At 40.8% G+C, this 24758-nt stretch overlaps 1 protein-coding gene across 1 annotated transcript in view; it reads right to left on the bottom strand.

The window, feature by feature from the left end:
• Window positions 1-24424, bottom strand: part of slc22a5.L (solute carrier family 22 member 5 L homeolog) — a 29816-nt gene extending 5392 nt beyond the window's left edge. The window contains exons 1-9 of the mRNA NM_001087429.1: window positions 23697-24424; window positions 21972-22075; window positions 19819-19973; window positions 13365-13536; window positions 11361-11487; window positions 10404-10504; window positions 8177-8391; window positions 7311-7493; window positions 5693-5828 (exon numbers count right to left, since the gene is read on the bottom strand). Of these exons, the coding sequence (NP_001080898.1) occupies window positions 5693-5828; window positions 7311-7493; window positions 8177-8391; window positions 10404-10504; window positions 11361-11487; window positions 13365-13536; window positions 19819-19973; window positions 21972-22075; window positions 23697-24071 (1568 nt within the window). The 5' untranslated portion in view covers window positions 24072-24424. The remainder of the gene's footprint in view (window positions 1-5692; window positions 5829-7310; window positions 7494-8176; window positions 8392-10403; window positions 10505-11360; window positions 11488-13364; window positions 13537-19818; window positions 19974-21971; window positions 22076-23696) is intronic.
• Between the last annotated feature and the right edge of the window lie 334 nt (window positions 24425-24758).

Raw genomic sequence — 24758 nt, 5'->3', positions numbered from 1 at the left:
AAGAGAGATTTTTGTACTTACCGTTAAATCTTTTTCTCTTGTCCTATATTGGGGGACACAGGCACCGTGGGGATGAAGATCCTGCAGCTGGAGATGGACACTAACATGTTAAACTTGACTCCTCCTCCTGCTCTGGGCTTCATCCCCTGCCTCCTCCTACAATCTCCAGTTTCGACCGAAGAAGGAGCAGCAAAAACCCATAAAAAGGAAGAGTCTCAACCCTCAGTCTCAACCCTCTTAAAACGTATAAAACTTAGAAAATTTCTCCCAACTCGGAGAATCAACAATTAAACCAGAAAAATCAGTGTCAGACAGGGAGGGAAAGCCTGTGTCCCCCAATATAGGACAAGAGAAAAAGATTTAACGGTAAGTACAAAAATCTCTCTTTCTCTTGCCTAATTGGGGGACACAGGCACCGTGGGGATGTCCCAAAGCAACCCATGAGGGTGGGACACTGACAGCTATAAGGTGTTTAACTGATCACAGCCTGTAACACCTTCCTCCCAAAGACGGCGTCGGCAGAGGCCCGTGTGTGTAGCCTGTAGAAACGTGTGAAGGTGTGAAGGGACGCCCAGGTGGCCGCTCTACAAACTTGTTCCGCCGATGCTTGGTGTCGAACAGCCCACGAAGTGCTAAGGGAGCGACTAGAGTGTGCTTTCACCTTGAGTGGAGGCGGGAGTCCTCCAACTGCATAGGCTCTAGTGATGGTAGTTCTAATCCACTTTGCTACCGTGGTCTTAGCCGCTTTGGACCCGCGTTTGGGGCCATCCGGAATGATGAAGAGAGAATCAGACTTTCGTACCTCCTTGGTAGCTCTCAGGTAGTGTTGAATAGCTCGAACGACGTCCAAGTTGTGCAGTTTCATCTCTCCAGGATTTTTGGGGTCCGGACACAACGAGGGTACAACTATATCCTGATTGAGGTGGAATTCGGAGACAACCTTAGGGGGATCACCAGAGCGTCCACTGCATGTGCTAACGGGTCTAGGCTTCTTGAAACAAACCGAGGAACCTTGCGGTTGCTTCTTGAAGCCATCAGATCGACGTCTGGGAGCCCCCATCGTTCCACCATTAGTTGAAAAACCTCGTGATGCAGACTCCACTCTCCCTGGTCTAGCGTTTCCCTGCTGAGGTAGTCCGCTATCCAGTTGTCTACCCCTGGTATGTGTACCGCAGAGAGCGCCGGAACGTTGTTCTCTGCCCACTGAAGGATTTCGTTTGCTTCCTGTAGCGCTGCGGGGCTTCTGGTGCCGCCTTGGTGATTTATGTAAGCCACCGCGGTGACATTGTCGGATTGGATCCGAATTGCTCGGCCCTGGAGAAGGTGTGTTAATCTGTGTAGTGAGTAGCGAATCGCCCTCAGTTCCAGGAGATTGATGGGGAGGGAGCTCTCCTCCTGATCCCAGAGCCCTTGGACTGTGGTCTGGTCCAAGACACCTCCCCATCCCCGTAAGCTGGCGTCTGTCGTGAGGACCGTCCAATGTAGGGGTGGGAACGGTCTCCCCCCTGTTGTTCGGTGTGGCTGTATCCACCAGTCGAGAGAGTGTAGCACTCGGGTTGGAAGGGTTATCAGGCGGTCTAGATCGTGTCGATCTTTGCGTTGGTGTGACAGAATTGCCTGTTGCAGAGGTCTGGTGTGGAATTGAGCATAAGGGATTGCTGGAAAGGATGCCACCATCGTACCGAGGGTTTGCATGGCCATCCTGAGAGAGATCTTGTGGGAACACTTGAGGTTCAGGATCCTGCTCTGTAGTGTATGGGTCTTGTCTGGAGGAAGAAATGCTCTCCCGCTGGTGGAATCCAAAATCAGACCTAAGTATTCTATAGTCTGAGACGGGATGAGGTGTGACTTGTTGAAATTGATCATCCACCCGAGGTCTGTCAAAGTTGTTAGGGTCACAAGGGTATGGTGAAGGGCTGTCGTTTTGGACTGTCCATTCACGAGTAAATCGTCCAGATAGGGGATGACAGGAATTCCCTGAAGTCTGAGTTCCTCTAGTGCTGCTGCCATCACCTTGGTGAAGGTGCGGGGGGCAGAGGACAGTCCAAATGGTAGAGCCACAAACTGCCAGTGGTGACCGTTGACGAAGAATCTGAGGAACCGGTAGTGGGCAGGGTGAATGGGGATGTGTAGGTAGGCCTCTTTGATATCTATGACCGTCATAAACTCCCCGTCTTCCATGGACGCCAAAACGGACTGGATTGATTCCATTTTGAAGTGGCACCTTTTCACAAAGGGATTGAGATCTTTTAGGTCTAAAACTGGTCTCAGGGAGCCGTCCTTTTTGGGGACCATGAAAAGGTTTGAGTAATATCCCTTTCCCCTTTCTGATTGAGGGACAGGTTGAATGGTTCCTGCCGTGACTAGGTCCTGGAACAAAGTTCTGTTGTGAGGATGTCTGGGTAGTCTGGACACGAAAAATCTGTGTGGCGGGGATTGAGTAAAGTCTATCAGTAGTCCTTGAGACACTACGCGAAGGACCCAGCGGTCCTGGATTCTTTGATCCCACACCTCCCGAAAGGATTGAAGGCGGCCTCCCAAGGGGACCCTTTCGGGGGTGGACACGCCTTCATGCTGAGTTGGACTTGTCATGGGAAGGCTTGGGCGGAGCTGGTTTGGAGGACCAATTGGACTTCTGTTTGGCTGGGTAGCGTGAGCGGAAGGTGGTGTTGGGTTTGTCGTTCTGTGCCTTTGAACTTTGGCCTTGCCGAAAGGGACGAAAAAAGGGTCGTCTCTTGAAGGGTGGTCTCTTAGCTCTGGCTTGAGGAAGTAGGGTGCTTTTGCCGCCCGTTGCCTGTGAGATTATTTTGTCAAGCTCGGAACCGAAGAGGAGTTTCCCTTGGAAGGGGAGGCTGACTAGAGAACGTTTGGAGGTTAAGTCAGCTGACCAAGTCTTTAACCAGAGAAACCTACGAGCCGCCACCGACTGTGCTGAGGCTCGTGCTACCATTTTTGCTGCATCGATTGCAGCGTCCCCAACATAGTTGGTAGCGTCAGCTATCTGTGACAAGAGATTGTCGGTAGTTGGATCCTCGGACCCGATCAGTTGTGCTACTTGTTCGATCCAGACCTCCATGGCCTTTGCAACCCAGGCAATTGCGAAAATCGGTCTAAATGCCGAACCGGACGCTGTGAAGGAGGACTTGCAGAATCCTTCAAGACGTTTGTCAATGGGATCCTTGAATGCTGCTGCGTCTGCCACCGGGATAGTGGTATTCCTGGAAAGCGGAGGGTCAACCGCTGGGGGTGACGCCCACAGATCCGTGCACTCAGGCGGAAAGGGATATGTTTGGGAGAATCGCCTAGAAATCTGTACCCTGTGATCAGGGTGCTTCCATTGTGCTTTAATTAAGTCATCAAGTTGTTCGTAAGCTGGGAAAACGCAAGAACTTTTCTTTTGTCTCTTGAATATGTTTTTTGCAGGTTCGACCGTAGAGACGGATTCTTCAATGTTAAGGGTAGAAAGCACAGCCTGAATAAGACCTTCAACCTCTTTTTGGGTTCGAGGTGTGTCAATATCTGGATCTGAGTGCTCTTGATCAGAACCATCCTCTGTGACTTGGCCTTCCTCATCGGAGGGAGAATACGGTTCCCTTGGGGAACTAGGAGGTGAACGTGCTGGGCGTTTTGAGACTGGGGGCTCAGCAGGCCTAGCAGGTTGGGATAAGTGCTCGAGTACCTTGTCTAATGTCTCGGGTATGCGGGCCAGGTTTTGGATGCCTGCAAGTGAGAGGGAGAGTGCCCTAATTAAATCAGACTCAGATGTGCTAGCCGTGGGAGTTGGCGAGGGATCTGAAGGTCTGCAGGCCATACACACGGAATCAGCCGAGGCCGAGTGAAATTTGGCTTTACAATTTGCGCAGGCCAGGAAGGATATTTGAGTAGCAGGGCGAGGGTGAGCGGAGGACTTGGATGTCCTGGCTTCCTCTAATTTGTCTGCCATGATGCTTCCCTCCTTGTATATGTTAGGGTACAAGGGTAGGGAGAATATGAGTTTTATTTATTTATTTATTGTGAAGGAGGCAGGGGATTCCGGCCTAAGAGTAGGGTAGATGGCAGAAGAATGCTCCTTGTATTCTGTAGATACAGAAAAGGGACAGAGTGAAGGGTAAGAACCTGAAAAAATATCATGCAGAAGGTGTGAAAAGAGGGAGACTTGCCTGTGCTGCTGAAGCGTGTAGTTCTCCCTGTGTAGTTGCGGGGTTCCCTGTGTGCTGAAGGGAATATGTGGCATGGATCGCTAGGTCCAGGCTCCAGTAGTGAGGCAGTATGCGCACAGTCAGAAGCGCAGGGGATCCGTGCAGGAAGAGTAGGTCCCGTGTTGGCGCCAAGAGTGAGCGCGAAGGTTGCGCGAGAGGCGGAAGTGCGTTCCAGCGTGGAACGCAAGTATGGCGCAGGATGCCGAAAAAGGCGCGGAGAACAGCGACAGGCAAGGAACGGTGCAGAAGTCAGGGAGAGAAGGCCTATGTGAGAGGGAGAGAGAGAGGGTGTAGTTTGAAGGTGGTAGTACTCACCAATGTGCCAGCTTCTTTTGCCCTGCATATGTAACTTCTCCCAGTACTACACAAATAGCTATATATGTGCAGATGAATCCCCACATATATAGATATATGCATAGGTGAACCACGCCTGGTGGGATGTATGGCGCTGCTGCAGTCCTCCGAGGAGCGGGAAGCAGCGCAGGGAGAGAGGAGCGAGCCTGCAGACCTCCGTAGAGCGGGAAGGCTATAGGGCAGAGTAGGATCAGCTGGAAGGGCTCTTGAAAGGATCAGTGGCCCCTGTTTGTGTGGCATGATCTTAACCTGAAGTTGTGATCATATGCTCCAGCCACTAAAAGTTGTGTCTTTTCCTTCTGAGGACACTAAACGAAACTGGAGATTGTAGGAGGAGGCAGGGGATGAAGCCCAGAGCAGGAGGAGGAGTCAAGTTTAACATGTTAGTGTCCATCTCCAGCTGCAGGATCTTCATCCCCACGGTGCCTGTGTCCCCCAATTAGGCAAGAGAAAGTTAAATTTTAATCTCATCTTACCAGAGCACCTTCCTCCATACATTCGGGGAGTCGCCCACATGCCTTTTGGCAAACCCAAAATGCCTTCTTATTTTTAACTTTAAGTAATGTTTTTTTTCTGGCCATTCTTCCATAAAGCCCAGCTCGATGGAGTGTACAGCTTATTGTGGTCCTATGGACAGATACTACAGTCTCTGCAACTCCTTAAGGGTTACCTTTGTTCTCTGTGCTGCCTTTCTGATTAATGCCCTCCTTGCCCGGGCTGTGAGTTTTGGTGGGTCGGCCATCTCTTGGCAGGTTTGTGGTGGTAACATGTCAGAAAAGGTGTGTTTATACCGTCAGATCACGTGACACTTAGATTGCACACAGTGGACTTCATTTCACTAATTATGTGACTTTTGAAGGTAATTGGTTGCACCAGGAGTTTTTACGGGCTTCATGGCAAAGGGGGTGAATACATATGCACATGCCTATTTCCAGTTTATTTTTATTTTTTTTAGAAATATTTTTCTCATTTCACCAACTATTTTGTGCAGACCCAGCACATAAAATAAGATTAGGAAACATTTCAATTACAGGTTGGAATGTAACAAAATAGGTAAAAAGCCAAGGGGGTGAACATTTTTGCAAGGCAGTGTATTTTTCTGTGATTTCCACAATACAAACAATGAAAGGTTAACATACCCTTTAACTTTGAGCATTTCCTCAATGGTATCTGGTAAAGGCATGCCGTGGCTTTCTGGGAGACATAAAGTAAACATCCCTATAAGCACTGTAAGACTTCCCATTAGGATGAAAGGCAGATATCGGTCGTAGGCACCTGGAAAAAAAAAAGTAGTAACCAGAACGGTTTAGAAAATAACGCATACATTATGGCTTGTCTCCATTATGTACTATGCATACAATTAAACAAGTGCTTCACCATTACGTCATCTTTTAGTATGTTATAGAATGGTCAATTCTAAGCAATAGGTTTTCATTATTTATTTTTCTATAGTTTTTTTAACCGATTCATTCCAGCTTCCAAATGAGGGTCACTGACTCCATTTAAAAAGAAATGCTCTGTAAGGCAACAAATTTATTGTTGTTTTTATTCCTTATCTTTTTATTCAGGCTTTCGCTATTCATATTCCAGTCTCTTCAAAATCATTCAAATCAATAAAGCCCGCACTGCAGTTTCTTTAAACGGCCCCCACAAGTGCCATGCTGCCTGCAACGGGAGGGATCTTCTAGTCTAGTGCATGGCATCAGCCTGGGTGCAGACACACAAAGTGGATTTTGTCGGAATGATAAAAAAAAGCCATTCTCTAGAGTTTCTGCACTAAAATTCACTCCATGTGTCTGCACCCAGGCCAACGGCATGATCGCAGGCTGTTTTTTGGCTTGTGTTTATCTACAGGCCAAGAAACCGCCTCATCTGACCATAGACTAAAGAGGCAATATGCACCTATGTTCAAACAGACAAAAACTATGCCACCTTCAAACAGGTCTTTTTCAATAAGATAAACTAATATCCATTATTACATTGCATAATGCAATTTCTAACTACTTTTGCATATACGGTACAGTTAGGGCGATATGCAATATACTAAATTAACAAAGGCAGCTATATATGGAATCTCACCACCAGTGCCCAATGAAGGTCATGCTATCATCTAATAATTAGCTGTCTTAAAGGAACAGTTCAGTGGGTAAATAGATAGGCTGTGCAAAATAAAAAAATGTTTCTAATATAGTTCGTTAGCCAAAAATGTAATGTATAAAGGCTTGAGTGACTGGATGTCTAACATAATAGCCAGAACACTACTTCCTGCTTCACAGCTCTCTTGCTTTTCAATGATTGGTTACCAGGCAGTAACCAATCAGTGACTTGAGGGGGGCCGCAACTGTTGCTTTTGAATCGTGAGCTGAATGCTGAGGATCAATTGCAAACTCACTGAACAGTTGTGTCCCATTTGACCCCCACTTCAAGGCGTTGACTAACTCAAAAGTTAAGATAGACATTTTTTTATTTTGCACATACTATGTATTTACTCAGTTTTTATTTTTATACTGAACTGTTCCTTGATGCTTAGGCTTTTTACAAACAGCAAATTTTTATATCAGTTTAAGCTATGGCTAGATTTGTATGCATTTCACTGCATGGCAATGTAAGAGTTATTTAATCTGCTGTATGGGTCTCCACAGTAGGAGGGAACATGAATGCAGAAAAAAATAATATACTAAACATATGCAACAGCCATGTGTATGAATACTTAAGTTATTAATTCAGGGCTTTAACAGTTATTTATATATTGCTTACCAAGGTAAACAAAGTAAGGGGACAGGATGCTCCCCATTCTGGATGCCATTGAACTGGCTCCCACACCCATATTTCGTACAACAGTGGGGTACAGTTCGGCAGTGTACACATAAACCATGGAGAAAGCTGAAGTGATACCAAACTTCCCCAGCATGACTAGAACAATGGATAGAACCCCAAGCTCTGCAAAGAAAAAGAACATTATTACAGGTTCCCTGCCAACAAATATTTTCAAAAGCAAAGGAATAATAAATGAATCTGAATATATTAAATATGAGTTAAAATTATATTATAAATAATTATTATAATGATGATTGATTAATGATAAATTATATTATAATGCTGTTATAAAGGATATTAAAACAGAGTTCAAATGTTATTTACAGAATAAACCTCTCCAATATACATTATAGGATATTTGTTGATATAAAAAAAATGATAAGTGTAAAAGTGTTGCTGTGTGAATAGATGCACCATAAGGTGAAAAAATACACATAGGGGTTATGTAATAAAAGACACTTAGTTTGCCCAGGAGCAGTAACCCATAGCAACCAGTCAGCCGGAATAATTTACCAGTCACCTGTTTAAAAGATAACATCTTATTGTTGCTATGGGTTACTGCCCCTGGGTAAATGTTGTGCCTTTTATTACATATGGGGGATAAAGTCTGTAACTGGGGTCTTAAAAGAGTAATAGCATAAGATGCACGCGTTCAAAATTGAAAAACATACATCTCTGCATCTGCAGAGGTGTAATCTTTACAGGTCATAAATGTTCCCTCTGACTAGTAGATTGTCTTTTCTTTTATTGAGCTAGCATATAAAATTCATTCAAATAAAATTAAAAAATTAAAAATTAAGAAAGACCTTGAGGCACTAGCTGTATAAACAGTAAAACCGCTCCTCCCAAAACCAACGTGCTTGCAGTTGAGTATCGTCGAGGGAAACTTCGTAGGAGCAACCACGCAATTACATATGCAGGAACTTCAATGATGGCTGACAGGAAGCAGTTGACATAAGGATCACCATGTAAATTGGGAGTGTTTAGAGACAAACCAAAATATCCCACTGAAATGATCATCCTGCAAAAAGAAAAAAAATCTGCATCATGGGTACATGCTGGCAATTTGGCCAAAGCTTCGCTCACCTTAAGGCTACAAACTTTTTTTCTCGCTTTTGACACGCTTCTGGATATAGGCAATACCATATACTGCACACCATATAAAGACCTTTCAAATCTGCCTGAATTTCAAAAAGCACTAACTTTAGGTATTCAAGTGTTTGTATTTTAACGAGAGGAAGTAGTATAAAAAAAAAAAAATTTGCATTTTTCCTAGGGCACATGAGAAAGCCCACAGTTATCCCCAGTGCTGTGATTCTTAAAGGGGATCCATTGCAAAAATGAAAATTTAATATACGCTTCGTCTTGCTGAAATAAGAAACTTTCTAAATATCATCAATTAGATATTTTGTACCATTTATGAAATCAAGTTACTATTTCCTCTCTACCTCTGAGCAACCTGTCTCTCTTCATTCTGTCTTCACGCAGTAAGTGGAGTCAGTTTTTGATTGACAATTAGGTCTAATATATCCTTTGGGGGGGGGGTTGCACCCTTAACCTAGGTACTCACTCTTTAAAAATAACCAGATGCCAGAGTCAGTGTTATTTTGTTACCTTTTGTTTGTGCTGGAGTTGGTTATTTGAGTTATTCTTCTAAGAAAGGGAGCCCCCCTAAAAAATGTATTAGACTTACCGGTCAATCAAAATCTGACCCAGACCTCAGCATGAAGAAAGCATGAATAGTGACAGGTTGTGGAGAGTGAGATACTGAAGAGAAACTTGATTATTTCTTACACAGTACAGAATTTTTAATTGATTGTATTTAGAAAGGGTCTTATTTCAGTGAGATGACGCTTATATTACATTTTCACAATAGTTCCCCTTTAAGCTGGCCCTACATGTCAAGATCCGCTTGTTTGGTTATCTTGCTCCGACATGACCACCTTGAGGTAGACTACATTGAGCCGATCCAATTGCTTGGCCTGGGGCAAAACTACCGCATCGCAGCACTGTGAATGCAGGCTATTGGGTGCAAGGACCAAATCAATGAGCCAGATATCAGTCGGGCAGGCCCATCAAAGGCCAATAAAGTGACAGCTTGGTCGGCCTGCAGGTTTTATTGGCCCCTTTAACTCAATCTCACTACTACTCTGCAGCCTAATGATCTATTTACACAAGAAAGTGGTGAGGATAAGACAACTAACAAAAGCACATGATTACAGTATACTTTTACCTATTAATTATTAACCAAATTATTATGCCTATAATGTTCCAAAGGGTAATGTCAAACAGAGTTTTTGACAAACCGTCTCTAAGAGGAAATATCGATCTGTCGTGGGCAGCAAGTACATTGCCCTAAGATTAGAAAGAGACAAAAAATACCTGGGTGTTCCCGGATAACAGATCTTCATACCTTAAGTCTACTTGAAAATCATGTGAACATGAAATAAACCCAATAGGCTGGTTTTGCCTCTAATAAGGATTAATTATATCTTAGCTTGGATTAAGTACAAAGTACTGTTTTATTATTACAGAGAATAAGGAAATCATTTTTAAAAATTTGGATTATTTGGATAAAATGGAGTCTATGGGAGACAGCCTTCCTGCAATTCGGCGCTTTCTGGATAACGGGTTTTCCGGATAATGGATTATGAAATAAGGCAACTGAACAGTCACTACACATGTATAGTTTTGAAAAATAGTATGGGACAGATTTGAGAACGATTATTCTCTTTTTGATGATGCCAATATGTAATGCTTGAAAAAAGGTATAAGTGTTCATTCAGTGCTGCTGCAGAGCTTTGCTGACCATTTATACCTTCAGAAGAACTGAATGTGTTTGAGTATTTAAAGGAGTCAAAACACATTCAGGCAAATGGACATATTGATCTTTCATAAATGCACCTATTTGTTAAAAAAAACATTGCGGACAGGAAGGAAAAAAATGTAAATCCAAAGAAAAGACCAAACTTCTAGGATAACTGACCACTGCCCTAATGTCTGTGAACCGGAGGATCACCATTGTTTACGTACCAAAGCAAAATGGATAGAAATGTTATTATGCGAATATTCCTTGTTTTCAGGAGGTCGAGAAATGTATGAGATTTGTGTATCAGCTCCTTTTGCTCTTGCAGCTGTAAAGCAAAAGATGAAAGTTAAGAAGTTAAGGGTAACTGGATTTTATAGTATATACACAATCTATCATGAGATTGTGGAGCTACTGGCTTTAATATACCAAACATTTATAAATTGAATTATGTGTGAACTAAAAATTCTGTCTATACCTTGATTTAAAAAAAAAAAAAAAATTTTAATACATTTTTTTAACTATTTTCCTTCCTCTTCTACACCTTTCCAGCTTTTAAATGGTGTCACTGATCCTGGTAGCCAATGAACTATTGATCTGTGCACTTACAATGTTACTACTATTGTAACATTTTATTTCTTTATCTTTCTCCAAGTCCCCCTCCTGTTCATATTCCAGTCTCTCATTCAAACCCCTGCTTGGTTGCTAAGGTAAATAAGATCCTAGCAACCAGATAGCTGCTTAAATATCAAACTGGAGAACTGCTGAAAAAAAAGCTACATCATTGAAATCCACAAAAAAATAAAAATGAAAAACAAGGGCAAAATGTCTCAGAATATCGATGTCTAAGTCATACTAGCCATTCTATAACAGACTAAAATTTAATATAAAGTTAGTTGAACCACGCCTTTTGAGGAAAAGACTTCTTCCTATGTATGGATATTATATATAATATATGGGTTTCCGGATAACAAAAACTCTTGCCCTACAGGTTCCCGGGATCACTGCGCCTACCAACCAGAAGTCACTGAATTAATTTTCATTTGAAAAAAAGGCAAAGTGGAAATAAAAATACATATACCAGTACCTCAGGAAATATCATCAAGTAAAATTTTAAATGAGTTTCTCCTAAGAAGAATTACAACAGAACAGTGTGGGGAGCAGAACACAAGATGGTCTGTTACCTCTGTAAAATTAAATATTATATCTGGCGGAGAAATGCCATTTTTCTTTGCTGCTTTCCGTATTATGTCTTCTGCTTCCTGAAATCGCCCCTGAGATATGAGCCATCTGGGAGATTCTGGGATAATCCTGCAATCACATAGGATTAACAAAGATGAAAATGTAACAGGTGCTTTCATGGACAAATACATATCCATTGGACAGAGGTAAAATATTTCTAAGCTACATAAAGTATAATATTAAGATGTTGGTGAAAGGGGCAGCCCAAAGATTATGCAAAAGCACTGATGAGTTTATGCAAGTGGGGTGGGAAATGCACACAGAATAGCAAGAGCTAGGACAGACTAGGAGAATCTTGCATCCCTGAAGTACAAAAGGTGTGCCTATTAGTGATTTTGAGAAACACATTGAACTCAATGGGCGTTTTTAAACAAAACAAGTTATTTTAGGCTAATTTATCTCTAACTATAATAGGCCACTTTCTTGCTTTATCAGTTTGAATGATTTTTAGTGCAGGATTTGCACCAGGTCTAAGACTAATACCAGGCGGGGGTTGATAAAGGACTCGGGTGCAGGCACATTCGACTGATTTCTGTGCAAACATTTCTCACATAATATCAAAGGCTATGGTGATACTAAACTCTATAGTTAGTATAGATATGGGTATATATAATTTATGTGAGAATGCTGTATGGAGCGCACAACCAAAAGGGTAAATTTTAAACCTGGGTGCCAGTCCAAAAAAAGACAAATATTCCACAATATGACAGCACTCCAAGGATATTTAAACAAGAAAAAAGGGGTTAATGGAAAAATACAGGTTTATTAAATACTACGTTTCAGTTCCACATAGGAACCTTCGTCAGGGAAGTCATCTTCTGGTTATGGCACACACAAAGAGAGAATTTCAGCGTGCAATACAGCTAAAAAAAAATATTTTTTCGTGCTGAAATCTACACCATGTTAGCACAAACAGGTTACAGTGCATAAGACAGGCTATTGGTCTTTTTTTATTGATACTTTTCAAGCACTCATGGGACACTTTCAGAAGCTCAAACAAAAGGGAAGGTTTCTACCAAAGCATTAAAGGGGTTGTTCACCTTTAAATTGACTTTTAGGATAATGTAGAGTAGAGGCCTGCACGGGTCCATTATTTGGACCCGTACCCGACCTGTACCCGCAACCCGGACCCACAACCAGGATTCTTACCCGCTTGGACCCGCTACCCGACCCGCAAGTACCTTATCCGCAACCCGGACCCGCGACCCACTGACCATCAGAACTGCCGACCCGTGTCTATACCCACACCTGGAACTTCTATCCACAACCCGCAGGGTACCGCAGGTTTTTGTACCCGATAGGCTGCAGGACTAATATAGAAAGTGATATTCTGAGACAATCTGCAATTGGTTTTCATGGTTTATCATTTGTGGTTATTTAGCTTTTTATTCAGCAGCTCTTTCATTTGCAATTCCAGCAATCTGGTTGCTAGGTTCCAAATTACCCTAGCAACCATGCATTGATTTGAATAAGAGACTGGAATATGAATAGGAGAGAGCCTGAATAGAAAATGATCAGAAGGAGGCAAAAATTCTAAGTTATAAAAAATAAATAATGAAGACCGATTGAATATTAGCCTTTCTATCACATACTAAAAGTTAACTTAAAGGTGAACCACAACTTTAAGGCTGGTGGTTGCCTCGTAGACAGAAGATGGCATATGGTAAGTACAGGGCTTGGCTGCGCCATCAGACAACATGCTCTGTTCCTTCAGATAGATTTTCAATACAGCACAAGGAGCAGACAACAGTTTACGCTGGCACTTGCACCCCAGGATAATGAAACTGCTAAGATGTACCTAAAAAAACCATAATCAGCCAGAACAAGGCAGAAAAGGGCACATATTATTCACATAGAAAAGACTCGCAAGCTTCAGCCACTGAGTTTAGAAGAATGGCAGCAGATAAAAGCATTGATGACTTATGTTTCAAACATCATAAACTCACCACCAAAGAGGAATGCAAAACAGCCCTGGAATGGTAAGCGCCAAAAGCAGCATCCGCCAGTCCCTTATGAAGTAAGCAAATAGAGGCAGCAGCATGTAGCCAATTGCATAGAAAATGCACACTCCTAGTGTAGAGAATATAATGCGGACAGACTTGCCAAGAATTTCTGCACCTGTGTGAAAAGTGGTTTACATAATATTAAGATGCTTTGTTAGGTTGGTTTTAATGGATTATACAGATTATAGAAACTGGTAGAGGATATCACTGTGACTAACATCTCTTAAAGGAAAACTTTACCTCCAAAATGAATATTTATTATTTATATGATTTAAAACGGCAATTCTATTAATGATTAAGCAATGGCACATACTACTAAAAAAGTATATTATTATGAAAATGGTTTATTTACATGAAGCAGGGCTTTACACGTGAGCTGTTTTATGCAATATCTTTTTATAGAGACCTACATTATTCTGGGGGTAGTTTTCCTTTAATCCACGACCTTTCCAATATTTTAAATTGTACAATAAATAAACAGATCACCTTACGCTAGCGTGAATGGAATTATGCATTCCATTTGTCTGCCAACTCTGCCTGGGGACTTCCCTTGGGATTCATGGCTTTGATGGAATGCAGCAGCTTCATCCCTCACCATACAGCTTTCTGTTTGGCTAATGGCAGCAGATAAACAAGCATCTGTCATCGACAATAATGGAAATTCACCTGACACTGCTGGTAAAGGAATTATTTGGTCCAAAAAAAAAAAAAAAAAAAAAAAAAAAAAAAAAAAAACATGGAATGGCAAATGCTTGTGTGATACAATCCATACTGCTGTTGAGAGCCAAAATGTAATTTGACCTCTGTAGCTTCTGGAAAACAACTAAAATTAAATTCTACACAGTTACTATCTGCTATGTAAAGGCTGGTCCTATGTAGAATTCTTACTGGTGCAGGTTAACAGTGTTTTATATTTACATGCATACAAAACACTTAAAGGAGAACTAAACCTTAAAATGAATGTAGCTAAAAATGCCATTTTATATACCGAACTTATTTCACCAACTTATAGTTTCAGCATCTCAATAGCAGCAATGTTCCAGGCCTTCAAGCTTGTCACAGTGGGTCACCATCTTGAAAAGTGTCTGTGACACTCACATGCTCAGTGGGCTCTGAGCAGCTGTTGAGAAGCTAAACTCAAGGATTGTCGCAAATTATTAAGCAGAAAATTAGCGTGGCCTGTAATATAAGCTGATGCTACAAGGCTGATTATTAGGTTGCACTGGTTTCTGTGTTGCCATGTAGTAATTATCTGTATTAATTTTTAATCAACCTAATGTTGTGACATTTCTATTCTATGTGTACTGTATATTGTGAGTGGGTCCCTAAGCTCAGTAAGTAGCAGCAGCACAGAGCATATGCAGTGAATCAGCAGAAAAGAAGAAGGGGAGTTACTGTGTTAACTATCTTCAGAGACACAGACCTTGCTAAAGGGTTGTGGTTCCCTTGGGCTGGTGCAGAAGCCTAAAACAATGTACAGCCTTTCTAGCCTGCTTCTTTAGTTAGACTTTAGTTCTCTTTTAAGAGGTCATTTACGAATTCCAAGGTGGTGTGCCATGTGCAAAATACGGGAACAGTGCACTATCCTGCCTTCCTTTATTTCTGCAGGTCACTGCACTCGAAGCACAACAAATGTCAGCCGCCCATATGGATACATTGCTACTAGGGTTGCCACCTTTTCCGGAAAAAAATACTGACTATATATTTATCTTTTTTCCCTATTAATAACATTGGGATTAGCCATCATTTTTACCGGCCAGGCCGATTAAACACCGGCCAGGTGGCAACCCTAATTGCTACGTGTTTTTGTTATGGCTATTCTCATGAAGGGCGAGGCATGTAGCTGCCAACAAGTGCAAGTGATCCTAGTGCTTTGATACTCTTGTTATTAGCACCCAGAATGTCAAGGAAAAAAGTAGACTTTACATTAGATAAATTAAACTGTGCTGTCTAGGAAACAACTGTTTGTAGATTTATTAGGATGGAATAAAAGGTCAGTGTTTCTTCTAATAAGCTTGAATCTGTTTATGGTTGCCACTGTATGTACTGTGATATGGAGTACAATTTCCCTGTTCTATTGGCATGTAAAATCTCTAATGGAGCTTTAACAAGCTCTTGGGTCCAGAGCCTCCAAGCACGAATCATGACATTCTGTGCTGGCAGCTTGTATAACTTCTTCTGTCAGAGGAGCTCTTCTAATTCTATTTTTTGCACAACTGTCAGATACTAATGACATCTGCCAGCACAATGTGCATGTGGAATATTAGTTGTTAACTTAGAATTTGTATTGCATGGTTATCTAAGATCTCACGCAAGGCAAACAGAAAGGAGACGCCCTCTGACAAAGAGTCAGTGTTCATGTACTATAAAGCAGTGAACCTGGCTAGCCAAAATGTTTTCTTTTGCATTTATTGAGCATTCCTAGGGCTACCATTCAAAGGAAACAAATACACAGTTATAATATATTACAACTATAGGAAAGCACAGGGGGGGGGGGAGTGAGAAAGTGGGGCATTTATTGCTTCAACCAACCACCAATGAATAGCTCTTGAGCTGAACTTACCTTTTACCTATTCTTTTCACCAGGAAAAGAAAAAAAATCTGTGGTTTTATTTTGTGAGCTAAGGGGAAATTGAAGCTACTCCTTGTTTGTCCTTGTAAGGTAGATAATTAGATAACCAGGACACATATAAACCCCTTGCATATTGCACTCCTGCTAACAAAACAGGCACAAACAGGAGGGAATGGAGGGGGTTTACAGGGAATCGAATCATCTACATCGCGATGATTAAACATGGAGTAGGTTCTATTTCACAGTTTGTTCTGCTCAAGAACTAACAAAAGTCATTTATATTTTTTTGTACTTTGTAGTATTTTGAACACAAGCCCTATTTATTGCACTCACGTTGAACAAGGGCATATACTGACCCTTTAAAGGAACTGTAAGCAAAGAATGAAAGTGCACCATGCCTTTAAATTTAATGTGCTTTACCCTGCAGTGGTTTATGTGTATGGGTGACTGAAGATTAAGAATAGATCAACAGGGCTAAAACAGTCAGGTCAAGCTGCCCCTGATTTTTAATTTGCTTATTGGGAATAGCATTTCTTACTTTTTTTATAGGAATATGCTGATAAATTGTCTCATCCTTGGAGATGGAAAGTACCAAGGACATTGGAAAAACCAAGTCAGGTCAAGCTGCCCCTGATTTTTAATTTGCTTATTGGGAATAGCATTTCTTACTTTTTTTTTTAGGAATTTGCTGATAAGTTGTCTCATTCTTGGAGATGGAAAGTACCAAGGACATTGGAAAAACCAAGTCAGGTCAAGCTGCCCCTGATTTTTAATTTGCTTATTGGGAATAGCATTTCTTACTTTTTTTTTTTTAGGAATTTGCTGATAAGTTGTCTCATCCTTGGAGATGGAAAGTACCAAGGACTTTGGAAAAACCAACATTTTGTTCTTCTTGTGTTGAAATAAGGGGGGTGATTAAAATAAAATGTTTAATAGCAAAATGCTAATAATGTTTGTATGCGGGTATAAAAATAAAATGTACTAATGAAGGGCACCATTTTTCCAAACCTGTGGATTGCAATTATGCTAATCAGCAGTGTTGGCGCACCTCATCAATAAACCTTATCTTCTGAGTTTTAGCATTATCCGTGTGTCCAGATGTGGTGATTTCCAATAGGAAAAGAACTAGACTTCTCAATACAGTAGCATGATTATTGTTTATATAAATACGCTGCTGTGAATCCAAGGGGGCAGCCGTTCAAGCTGAATAGTCATTCAAAAAGCATATATTTATACAGCAGATAACTGTTTAGACTATAGAATGGAAACCTCTCTTTAAAATAGGACATTTGCTGTAAAGAAATAGTTTAAATTTCAGATGCTCAATGGACAGATGCAACCTTTAAATGCAAAAATAAAATTACATTTAGGCATTAGCTGTCCTTTAAAGGATATGTAAACCTTTAAAATAAGTCAGTGTAAAATTGATGAGGGTGCTATTCTAAGAACGTTTGCAATGTACTTTGATTATTTATACTTTTTTTCATTCAAAGATATATTACAGGGATAGATGTACTGTTAATATGAATGAATGTTGTTCCAACAGTGCCACCTGTTGGTCATTTTCTCGACCTTTCTGACCCCCAAGGGGTCAAGGATGTTGTCAGGAGAAAGAAAGAGGCTGCTCTGATGTTATTCTGTTTAGGAAAAAATCAGAGCAGTCTCTTTCTTTCTCCTGACAACTTCCTTGACTACTTGGGGTCAGACTGGTAAGAAACTGACCAGCAGGTGGCGCTGTTGGAACATAATTCATTCATATTAACAGTACATGTATCCCTTTATATCTTGGAATGAACAAAGAATAAATAATGAATGTAAATAACAAAAGTGCTTAGAATAGCACTCTCATCAATTTTACCTTCATTTGTTTTAAAGGTTTGCTTATCCTTTAAATGAGAGAAAAAAGTATCAGTACAAATAATTGTAAGCACCCGAGTATTGCCCTTCTTGATGTCGCCCCAAACTGCCATAATGATTTATGAAAAAACAGGCCAAATTTGAGTAGCTAGAAGGTATTGTAACGATTTCTTGCAAGGCCAGCACCATACTGAATTGCACAGTTCTCACTTCCCTATTCCTGCCTACGCATGCTCCACTTCCTGCTGACCTGCGCTGTCCCCAGTGAAAGAAGAAACAGATTACACGCGCATACAGAGTTTTGCCCGGGGCAAGCAGGGAGAGAAAAGGATCGGAAGCCTGGCGACATACACCAGCACTTATTGCTAGGGGAAAGAAAAAAACAACCATTCTGAAGACAGAGCAGCACTGATGTAAGTTATACAAGGCAATTTTAGTGCAGATGCAGATCTTTTTTTTTTTTTTTAATCTTTCCTTCTCCTTTAAGGCATCTGTTTTAAAACACACTATACTGTAGGCGAGGCTTAATAACTCTGTTCCATTGTCTTATAGGTTCATAGGTCATGAGTGAATACCTCACCCTAACTTTTGTGCTATAAACCAGTCACTCTTGCTGGCAGTTACTAGGTTTAGAGCGTGTGTTAGCTATTTACGAAGTCGTTTCCTTAATAACGTATTTCCCAGTGGGTTTGCAATTTCAAATGCCCGACGGGCAAACAGCAAAAGTGAAAATAAAATACCTTCAATAAACAATTTCTTAAAAACTATAAGAAAAAAAAATTAAATTGTAGCTATTTGTGAAACAGCCTGATAACATACAACAGAGAAGGTAAAGTGTTAAATGTATATGGTTCCTTTTTAAAGCCACAAAAACGGTTTACTATTTTGGTGGCGGTTTCAAACTGTTGTTAGAATCAGCCATAACTAGAAAAGGCACTGTAAATCGGCATTGATATATTTAACACATCTGGCCATCTTTAACCTTCTGCAGCCAGAGGCCCTGTACAGAACTATTACAATGGAAAGAATTAGTGCCTATAAACATATAAAATATAGAGAGATGCTTTGTTAAAGGGGAACTTTCACAAAAAGGAAAATTGAATATAAGCGTCATTATACAGAAATAAGAAACTTTCTATACAATCAATTAAAAATTCTTATTCATGGAGATGTATTAGAGTTCACTCAAATAACCGATTCCAGCACAAACAAAATCTAACAAATAACTGCCTTTTGTACAAATCCTGCATGTAGAGAAACATGATGTCTGTGATTTTAAGAGTGAGCTCTAATACATCTTCTAGGTAAAAGCAGCCCCTCTATAAGATATATTGGATCTAACTGTCAATGAATAGCTGACATCCAACTCCTGCATGAAGACAGAATGAAGAGAAACAGATGCTGAGAGAGGGATAGTGAAGATAAATTTCATTATTGCAGGAGCACATCACTGATGTGACAGGCTACAAGAGACCAGTGGCACCAACTATACTTAGTGCTGTAGACAGAAATGCTAACAGTGTCTGTTTACTCATCATACAACATTTTCTTTTAAAGAAAAAAAGTACACGTCCTTCAAAGGGCACCTGTCACCTGAAATAGTTTCTCTTATCAGAGGTGCGGCTTAATAAGAGCCCGCTCTCCAGTTGGGGGGAAACAACAGTTTATTTTAAATTGCCCCACAAGTGTACCCCGGGAAGAAGCTCCCGTGCAGGCAGCCATGTTGGAGCACACACATGTACATAATGAGCAAGTGCTGCAACTGGTGCAGGTAGCCTAGCACTGGCAGGGGCACCTCTGGTGGGTTAAACTATTTTAGGGTGACAGGTGCCTTTTAAAGACTTTTTTGGAAGACAGTAACAGTGTGTGTAAAAAAAACAAAAAAAAAAATAATGATTTTCCTAAATTAAAAGCATTAGTGGCATGAGACAACAAAGATCAGGATTTTATACAGAACATCATACCCACCAAGTATAAAAGCAGCCACATAATTAGAGATCTGTCCCATCCCAACGATCACAAACAAAGCGGTGAACATCTCCCAGTTTACAGAGAACACTTGAATAATACTAAATCCAGTCTGCACAGCCATGGTGGCAAACAAAACCTTCTTCCTACCAAACCTGCAAAAGGACACAGAATAATAAGGACACAGAACTCTTAGATGAGACAACCACAAAACGCAGATATGAAACTTGCTTATGTTATAAATAGGTGGGTGGGGTTATTTGTGTTCGCTGGGCTAGGTTACATAAGTACACTTCAAGGGTGAAATGGTATCAGTTACTTGCCCATAAATGAGCTCAGTATGAGTTGATCTACTTATTTTAGAATTATTTTATAACATTTCTTTTCCTGCCAAACAATACACATACTGCTATGGACACCTAGAGGCCTACAGGGATTATTTCTTTGAAAATAAATCCTATAAATTACTCTTAAAATAGTTGTTCATCTTTGATACTTAATTTTAGTTATTACGTAGAGAAGGATATTCTGAGACTATTTGCAATTGGTTTTCATTTTTTTTTTTTATAATTTGTGGTTTTCCAGTTATTTAGCTTTTTATTCAGCAACTTTCCACTTTAGAATTACAGCAATCTGGTTGATAGGGTCCAAATTACCCTAACAACCATGAATTGATTTGAAAAAAAAAAAAAAAAAAGAAATTGGAATATGAATAGGAGAGGACCTGAATAGAAAGAGGAGTAATACAAAGTAGCAAGAACAATAAATGGGTAGAACTTAAAGGAACAGTAACATCAAAAAATTAAAGTGTTTTGAAGTAATAAAAATATAACGCAGTGTTGCCCTGCACTGGTAAAACTGCTGTTTTTGCTTCAGAAACACTACTATTGTTTATATAAATAAGCTGCTGTGTAGCAATGGGGACAGCCATTCAAAAGAGAAAAGGCTCAGGTTACACAGCAGTTAAGCTCTGTAGAACATAATGGTGTTATCCACTATTTAAACCAGGGGTGCCCAAACTTTTTGCAACGAGGGCCAGATTTGGTGAGGTGAAAATGTGTGGGGGCCGACCATTCAGCCTGACATTCTTTGAACCATTAACATTAAATTACAGGAATTGAGTAATCGTAGCAGTAATATTTGGGCACATTAGTGAAATGATCTGCCACTTTGTGCTGAAGGTGTTAGCAATAGACACGTACTGGAATAGAGTGACGCCATACTTCTTTAGTTTACTGTACTGGCACGTCAGTATGTCTATTGACACCTTCAGCCCTAAAGAAGTATGCGAAAACAGCGCGTCTCCACGTGCCAATACGTGTCTATTGCTAACACCTTCAGCACACGGGCAGCAGTATAGATCAAGTGGTAGATCATTTAACTAATGTGCCTTAATATTACTGCTATGGGATTCCTGATCGCACAGTGCTGGGGGGCCTCATTATTAGTAATTTCATGATAGAGGCTGAGGGCCAGTGTAAATTTGAAAAAGGGCCACAATTGGCCCCCGGGCCGCACTTTGGACATGCCTGATTTAAACTGTGCCATATAGCCTTCTTTCAATTTCCACCATTGCTACACAGCAGCTTGTTTAGATGAACTATAGTAGTGTTTCTGAAACAAACACAGTTTTACCAGTGCAGAGCAACACTACATGATATTTTCATTACTATAAAACACTTTCAGTTTTAGGTGTTACTGTTCCTTTAAGGTGGCCATAGACGTTACAATTACAATCTTTCCTGGAAAGTTGAATGGTCAGATATGCTGTACAGGTTGAAACAATAGAATTCTACCTGTGTCTGCGATTCAGCACTAACAATGGCTGATGTTCGGGCGCCCGATTGACAAGCCGACCAATATCGAAGTCTTCTGCAGATATCGGTCGCTTCCACCATTAAAGTTTGATTTGTATGATATTATCAGTGTGTCTATGGCCACCTTTACAGAGCAGTTGATTTTAGATAAGGAGAGTGACCCCCATTTGACAGAGTCAAAAGAAGAAGGAAAATAATTCAAAAACTATAAATAATGAAGACCAATTGAAAAGTTGCTTAGAACTGGCAATACCAGAACATACTAAAAGTTTACTTAAAGGTGAACCATCCAATAAATAAAGGAACTATTCCAATGCAGCAATATTTCTACATTACCTGTCTGACATCTGTCCTGAAATGAATGACCCAATGAGTACTCCCACAAAGAACAGCGAGGTGGTCAGGGGCCCTTTCCAGTCATTTTCACAAACCAAGTTCCACTAGAGAGGAAAAAAAATAAAGCAGAAATAGAAATCAAATAAGCAATAATCATCTTGTTGACAAGTGAACAGAGTCAGAGTGTAGAAAAGGGTAATATTCTCCTGTATCTACATAATGAGGCATTATGTATCTAACCAGTGTTTCATTTATTTTCCCTTTTAAATCCGTATCATTATACGTCTCTTAAAAGCACCATAAATTCCACTAATCCACTGACTGGCACAAACTTCAATCCATAAGGATGAGATGATCCATTTGCACTTTAGTCCAGAGAAAGCACATTTTTTGCTTCTTACATGGCAGGAACTAGGTGAAAAGTCAATACCTTGTAGTATTAGGAAATACTATCAAAAGGAAAAAAATCCTTGTCCTGGGGCTGATTTTTGCATTTCCTACTATATATACACACCTATAAGATAGTTATGATAGATAGATAGATAGATAGATAGATAGATAGATCGATAGATCGATAGATCGATAGATCGATAGATCGATAGATCGATAGATCGATAGATCGATAGATCGATAGATCGATAGATCGATAGATCGATAGATCGATAGATAGATAGATAGATATAGAAAGATATATAGATAGCTATAAATAGATATAGATGATAAATAGCTATAAATAGATATAGATAGCTATAGATTATAGATGATAGAGATATACAGGTAAAGGATCCCTTATCCGGAAACCCAATATCCAGAAAGCTCCGAATTACGGAATGGCTGTCTCCCATAGACTCCATTTTATCCAAATAATCCAAATTTTTAAAAATGATTTCCTTTTTCTCTGTAATAATAAAACAGTACCTTGTATTTTATCCCAACTAAGATATAATTAATCCTTATTGGAAGTAAAACCAGCCTATTGGGTTTATTTAATGTTTAAATGAATTTCTAGTAGACTTAAGGCACGCAGACCCAAATTATGGAAAGATCTGTTATCCGGAAAACCCCAGGTCCCGATCATTCTGGATAACAGGTCCCATACCTGTATAGATATCTATAAATAGAGATAGATGATAGATAGCTATAAATAGATATAGATAAATGATAGATATAAATTGATAAAGATTGATAAAGATAACTATAAATAGATATAGATTATAGATAGATCAATGGATGGATAGATGATATATATATATATATATATCTATATAGATATATATATATATATATATATAGATATATATATATATATATATATATATATATATACATACATATACATATACACACACATACACACACACACACACACACAGGTATGGGACCTTTAATCCAAAATGCTCAAGACCTGGGGTTTTCAGGATAGCGGATCTTTCTGTAATTTGGATCTTCATACCTTAAAATCATGTAAACATGAAATAAACCCAATAGGCAGGTTTTGCTTCCAATAAGGATTAATTATATCTCAGTTGGAATCAAGTACAAGCTGCTGTTTTATTATTACAGAGAAAAGGGAAATAGTTTTTTTTACATGTTTTGATTGCTTTGATAAAATGGAGTGTAGGGGAGACGGCCTATCCGTAATTCGGTGTTTTGTGGATAACGGATCCCATACCTGCAATATAACTAGGAGAAGCCATAAATGCTGGGAATCATAGGAGTTCTCACCTCAGTGACTATAGTTGAGAGGTAAAGGGATTTGCTGTAGTCCCAGCCATCCAGACAGGGCTCTTGCTCTATCCCAGTCACATCCACATCCCGCCCGGGGAGCAGCCCCAGAGCCGAGTAGTTGCTCAGAGTCTCCAGCCGGTATCTGCGGCACTGACTGTCCTGTCCTGGGGGGATGCTCACGTTCCTCCAAGCCTCGCTCAGGTTGGCGCCGGCCGGTATGTGGCACCGGTGCTCGGGGGTGGCCGCTAGGAAGACTGCGGAGAGGCCGGTGAAACCATTGGGGATGATGCTGGCGCTGAGCAGGAAGAACACCGACAGCTGGAAGGGACCCCATTCTCCCAGGAAAGACGTGGCCTCATCGTAGTCGCGCATTGCAGGAGAGGGGAAGCCAGAATGGAGAGAGAGAGCTGTTGCAGTTGGTGGAGAGCTGTAGCCGGCAGTGAAGGGAGGGTATCATGTAGGAGACTGGCAGCATGGAAGTCCCGGAAGCTGCGTAGAGCTTGATTATAAAGCTAGTAGTTGTCAATGTGCGGCGGGATTTGCAATGAGACGAACGTCACTGCTTTATACAGCGTATAACGCGCACTGATACGCGAGACCTTGCACTGCCCCACTTCTCCTTCAGTCACGTCACATACTGTACCGAAACGTCTCTCTACGCTGTGCCAAGGGCATCCGCTATGTTTCGATGTGCGCCCACCCTCCTCCCACCAACCTGCCGTAACCCAAACACAATCTCCATGCCGCCCACAATAAGCTCCCAACTTTGTGACTCGTCCTCGGTGACGCCACGTGCACGTGACTCCCGGCGTCATTGTCACAAGGTGTTACTTCTTTAAAAATAAAAAAGAGACAACAGTAGTGTAGTTCCTGTAGCAGAGGAATAATGCAGAGATACACGCCTCCTACCTGGTCTCCACTGCCAGAAAAGGTGGCAACCCTAGTACTAATATGACATATGGTATCCCAAAACCCAGAACAAACCCCAAGGCAGGTCTGGACTGGGAATTAAAATAGGCCCTGGCATTTCAGGTACACAGAGGCCCAATCAGCCCACAC

Source organism: Xenopus laevis, chromosome 3L (genome assembly GCF_017654675.1).
Source record: "Xenopus laevis strain J_2021 chromosome 3L, Xenopus_laevis_v10.1, whole genome shotgun sequence".
Classification (NCBI taxonomy): Eukaryota; Metazoa; Chordata; class Amphibia; order Anura; family Pipidae; genus Xenopus; species Xenopus laevis.
This window is presented reverse-complemented; position numbering and strand designations above follow the sequence as displayed.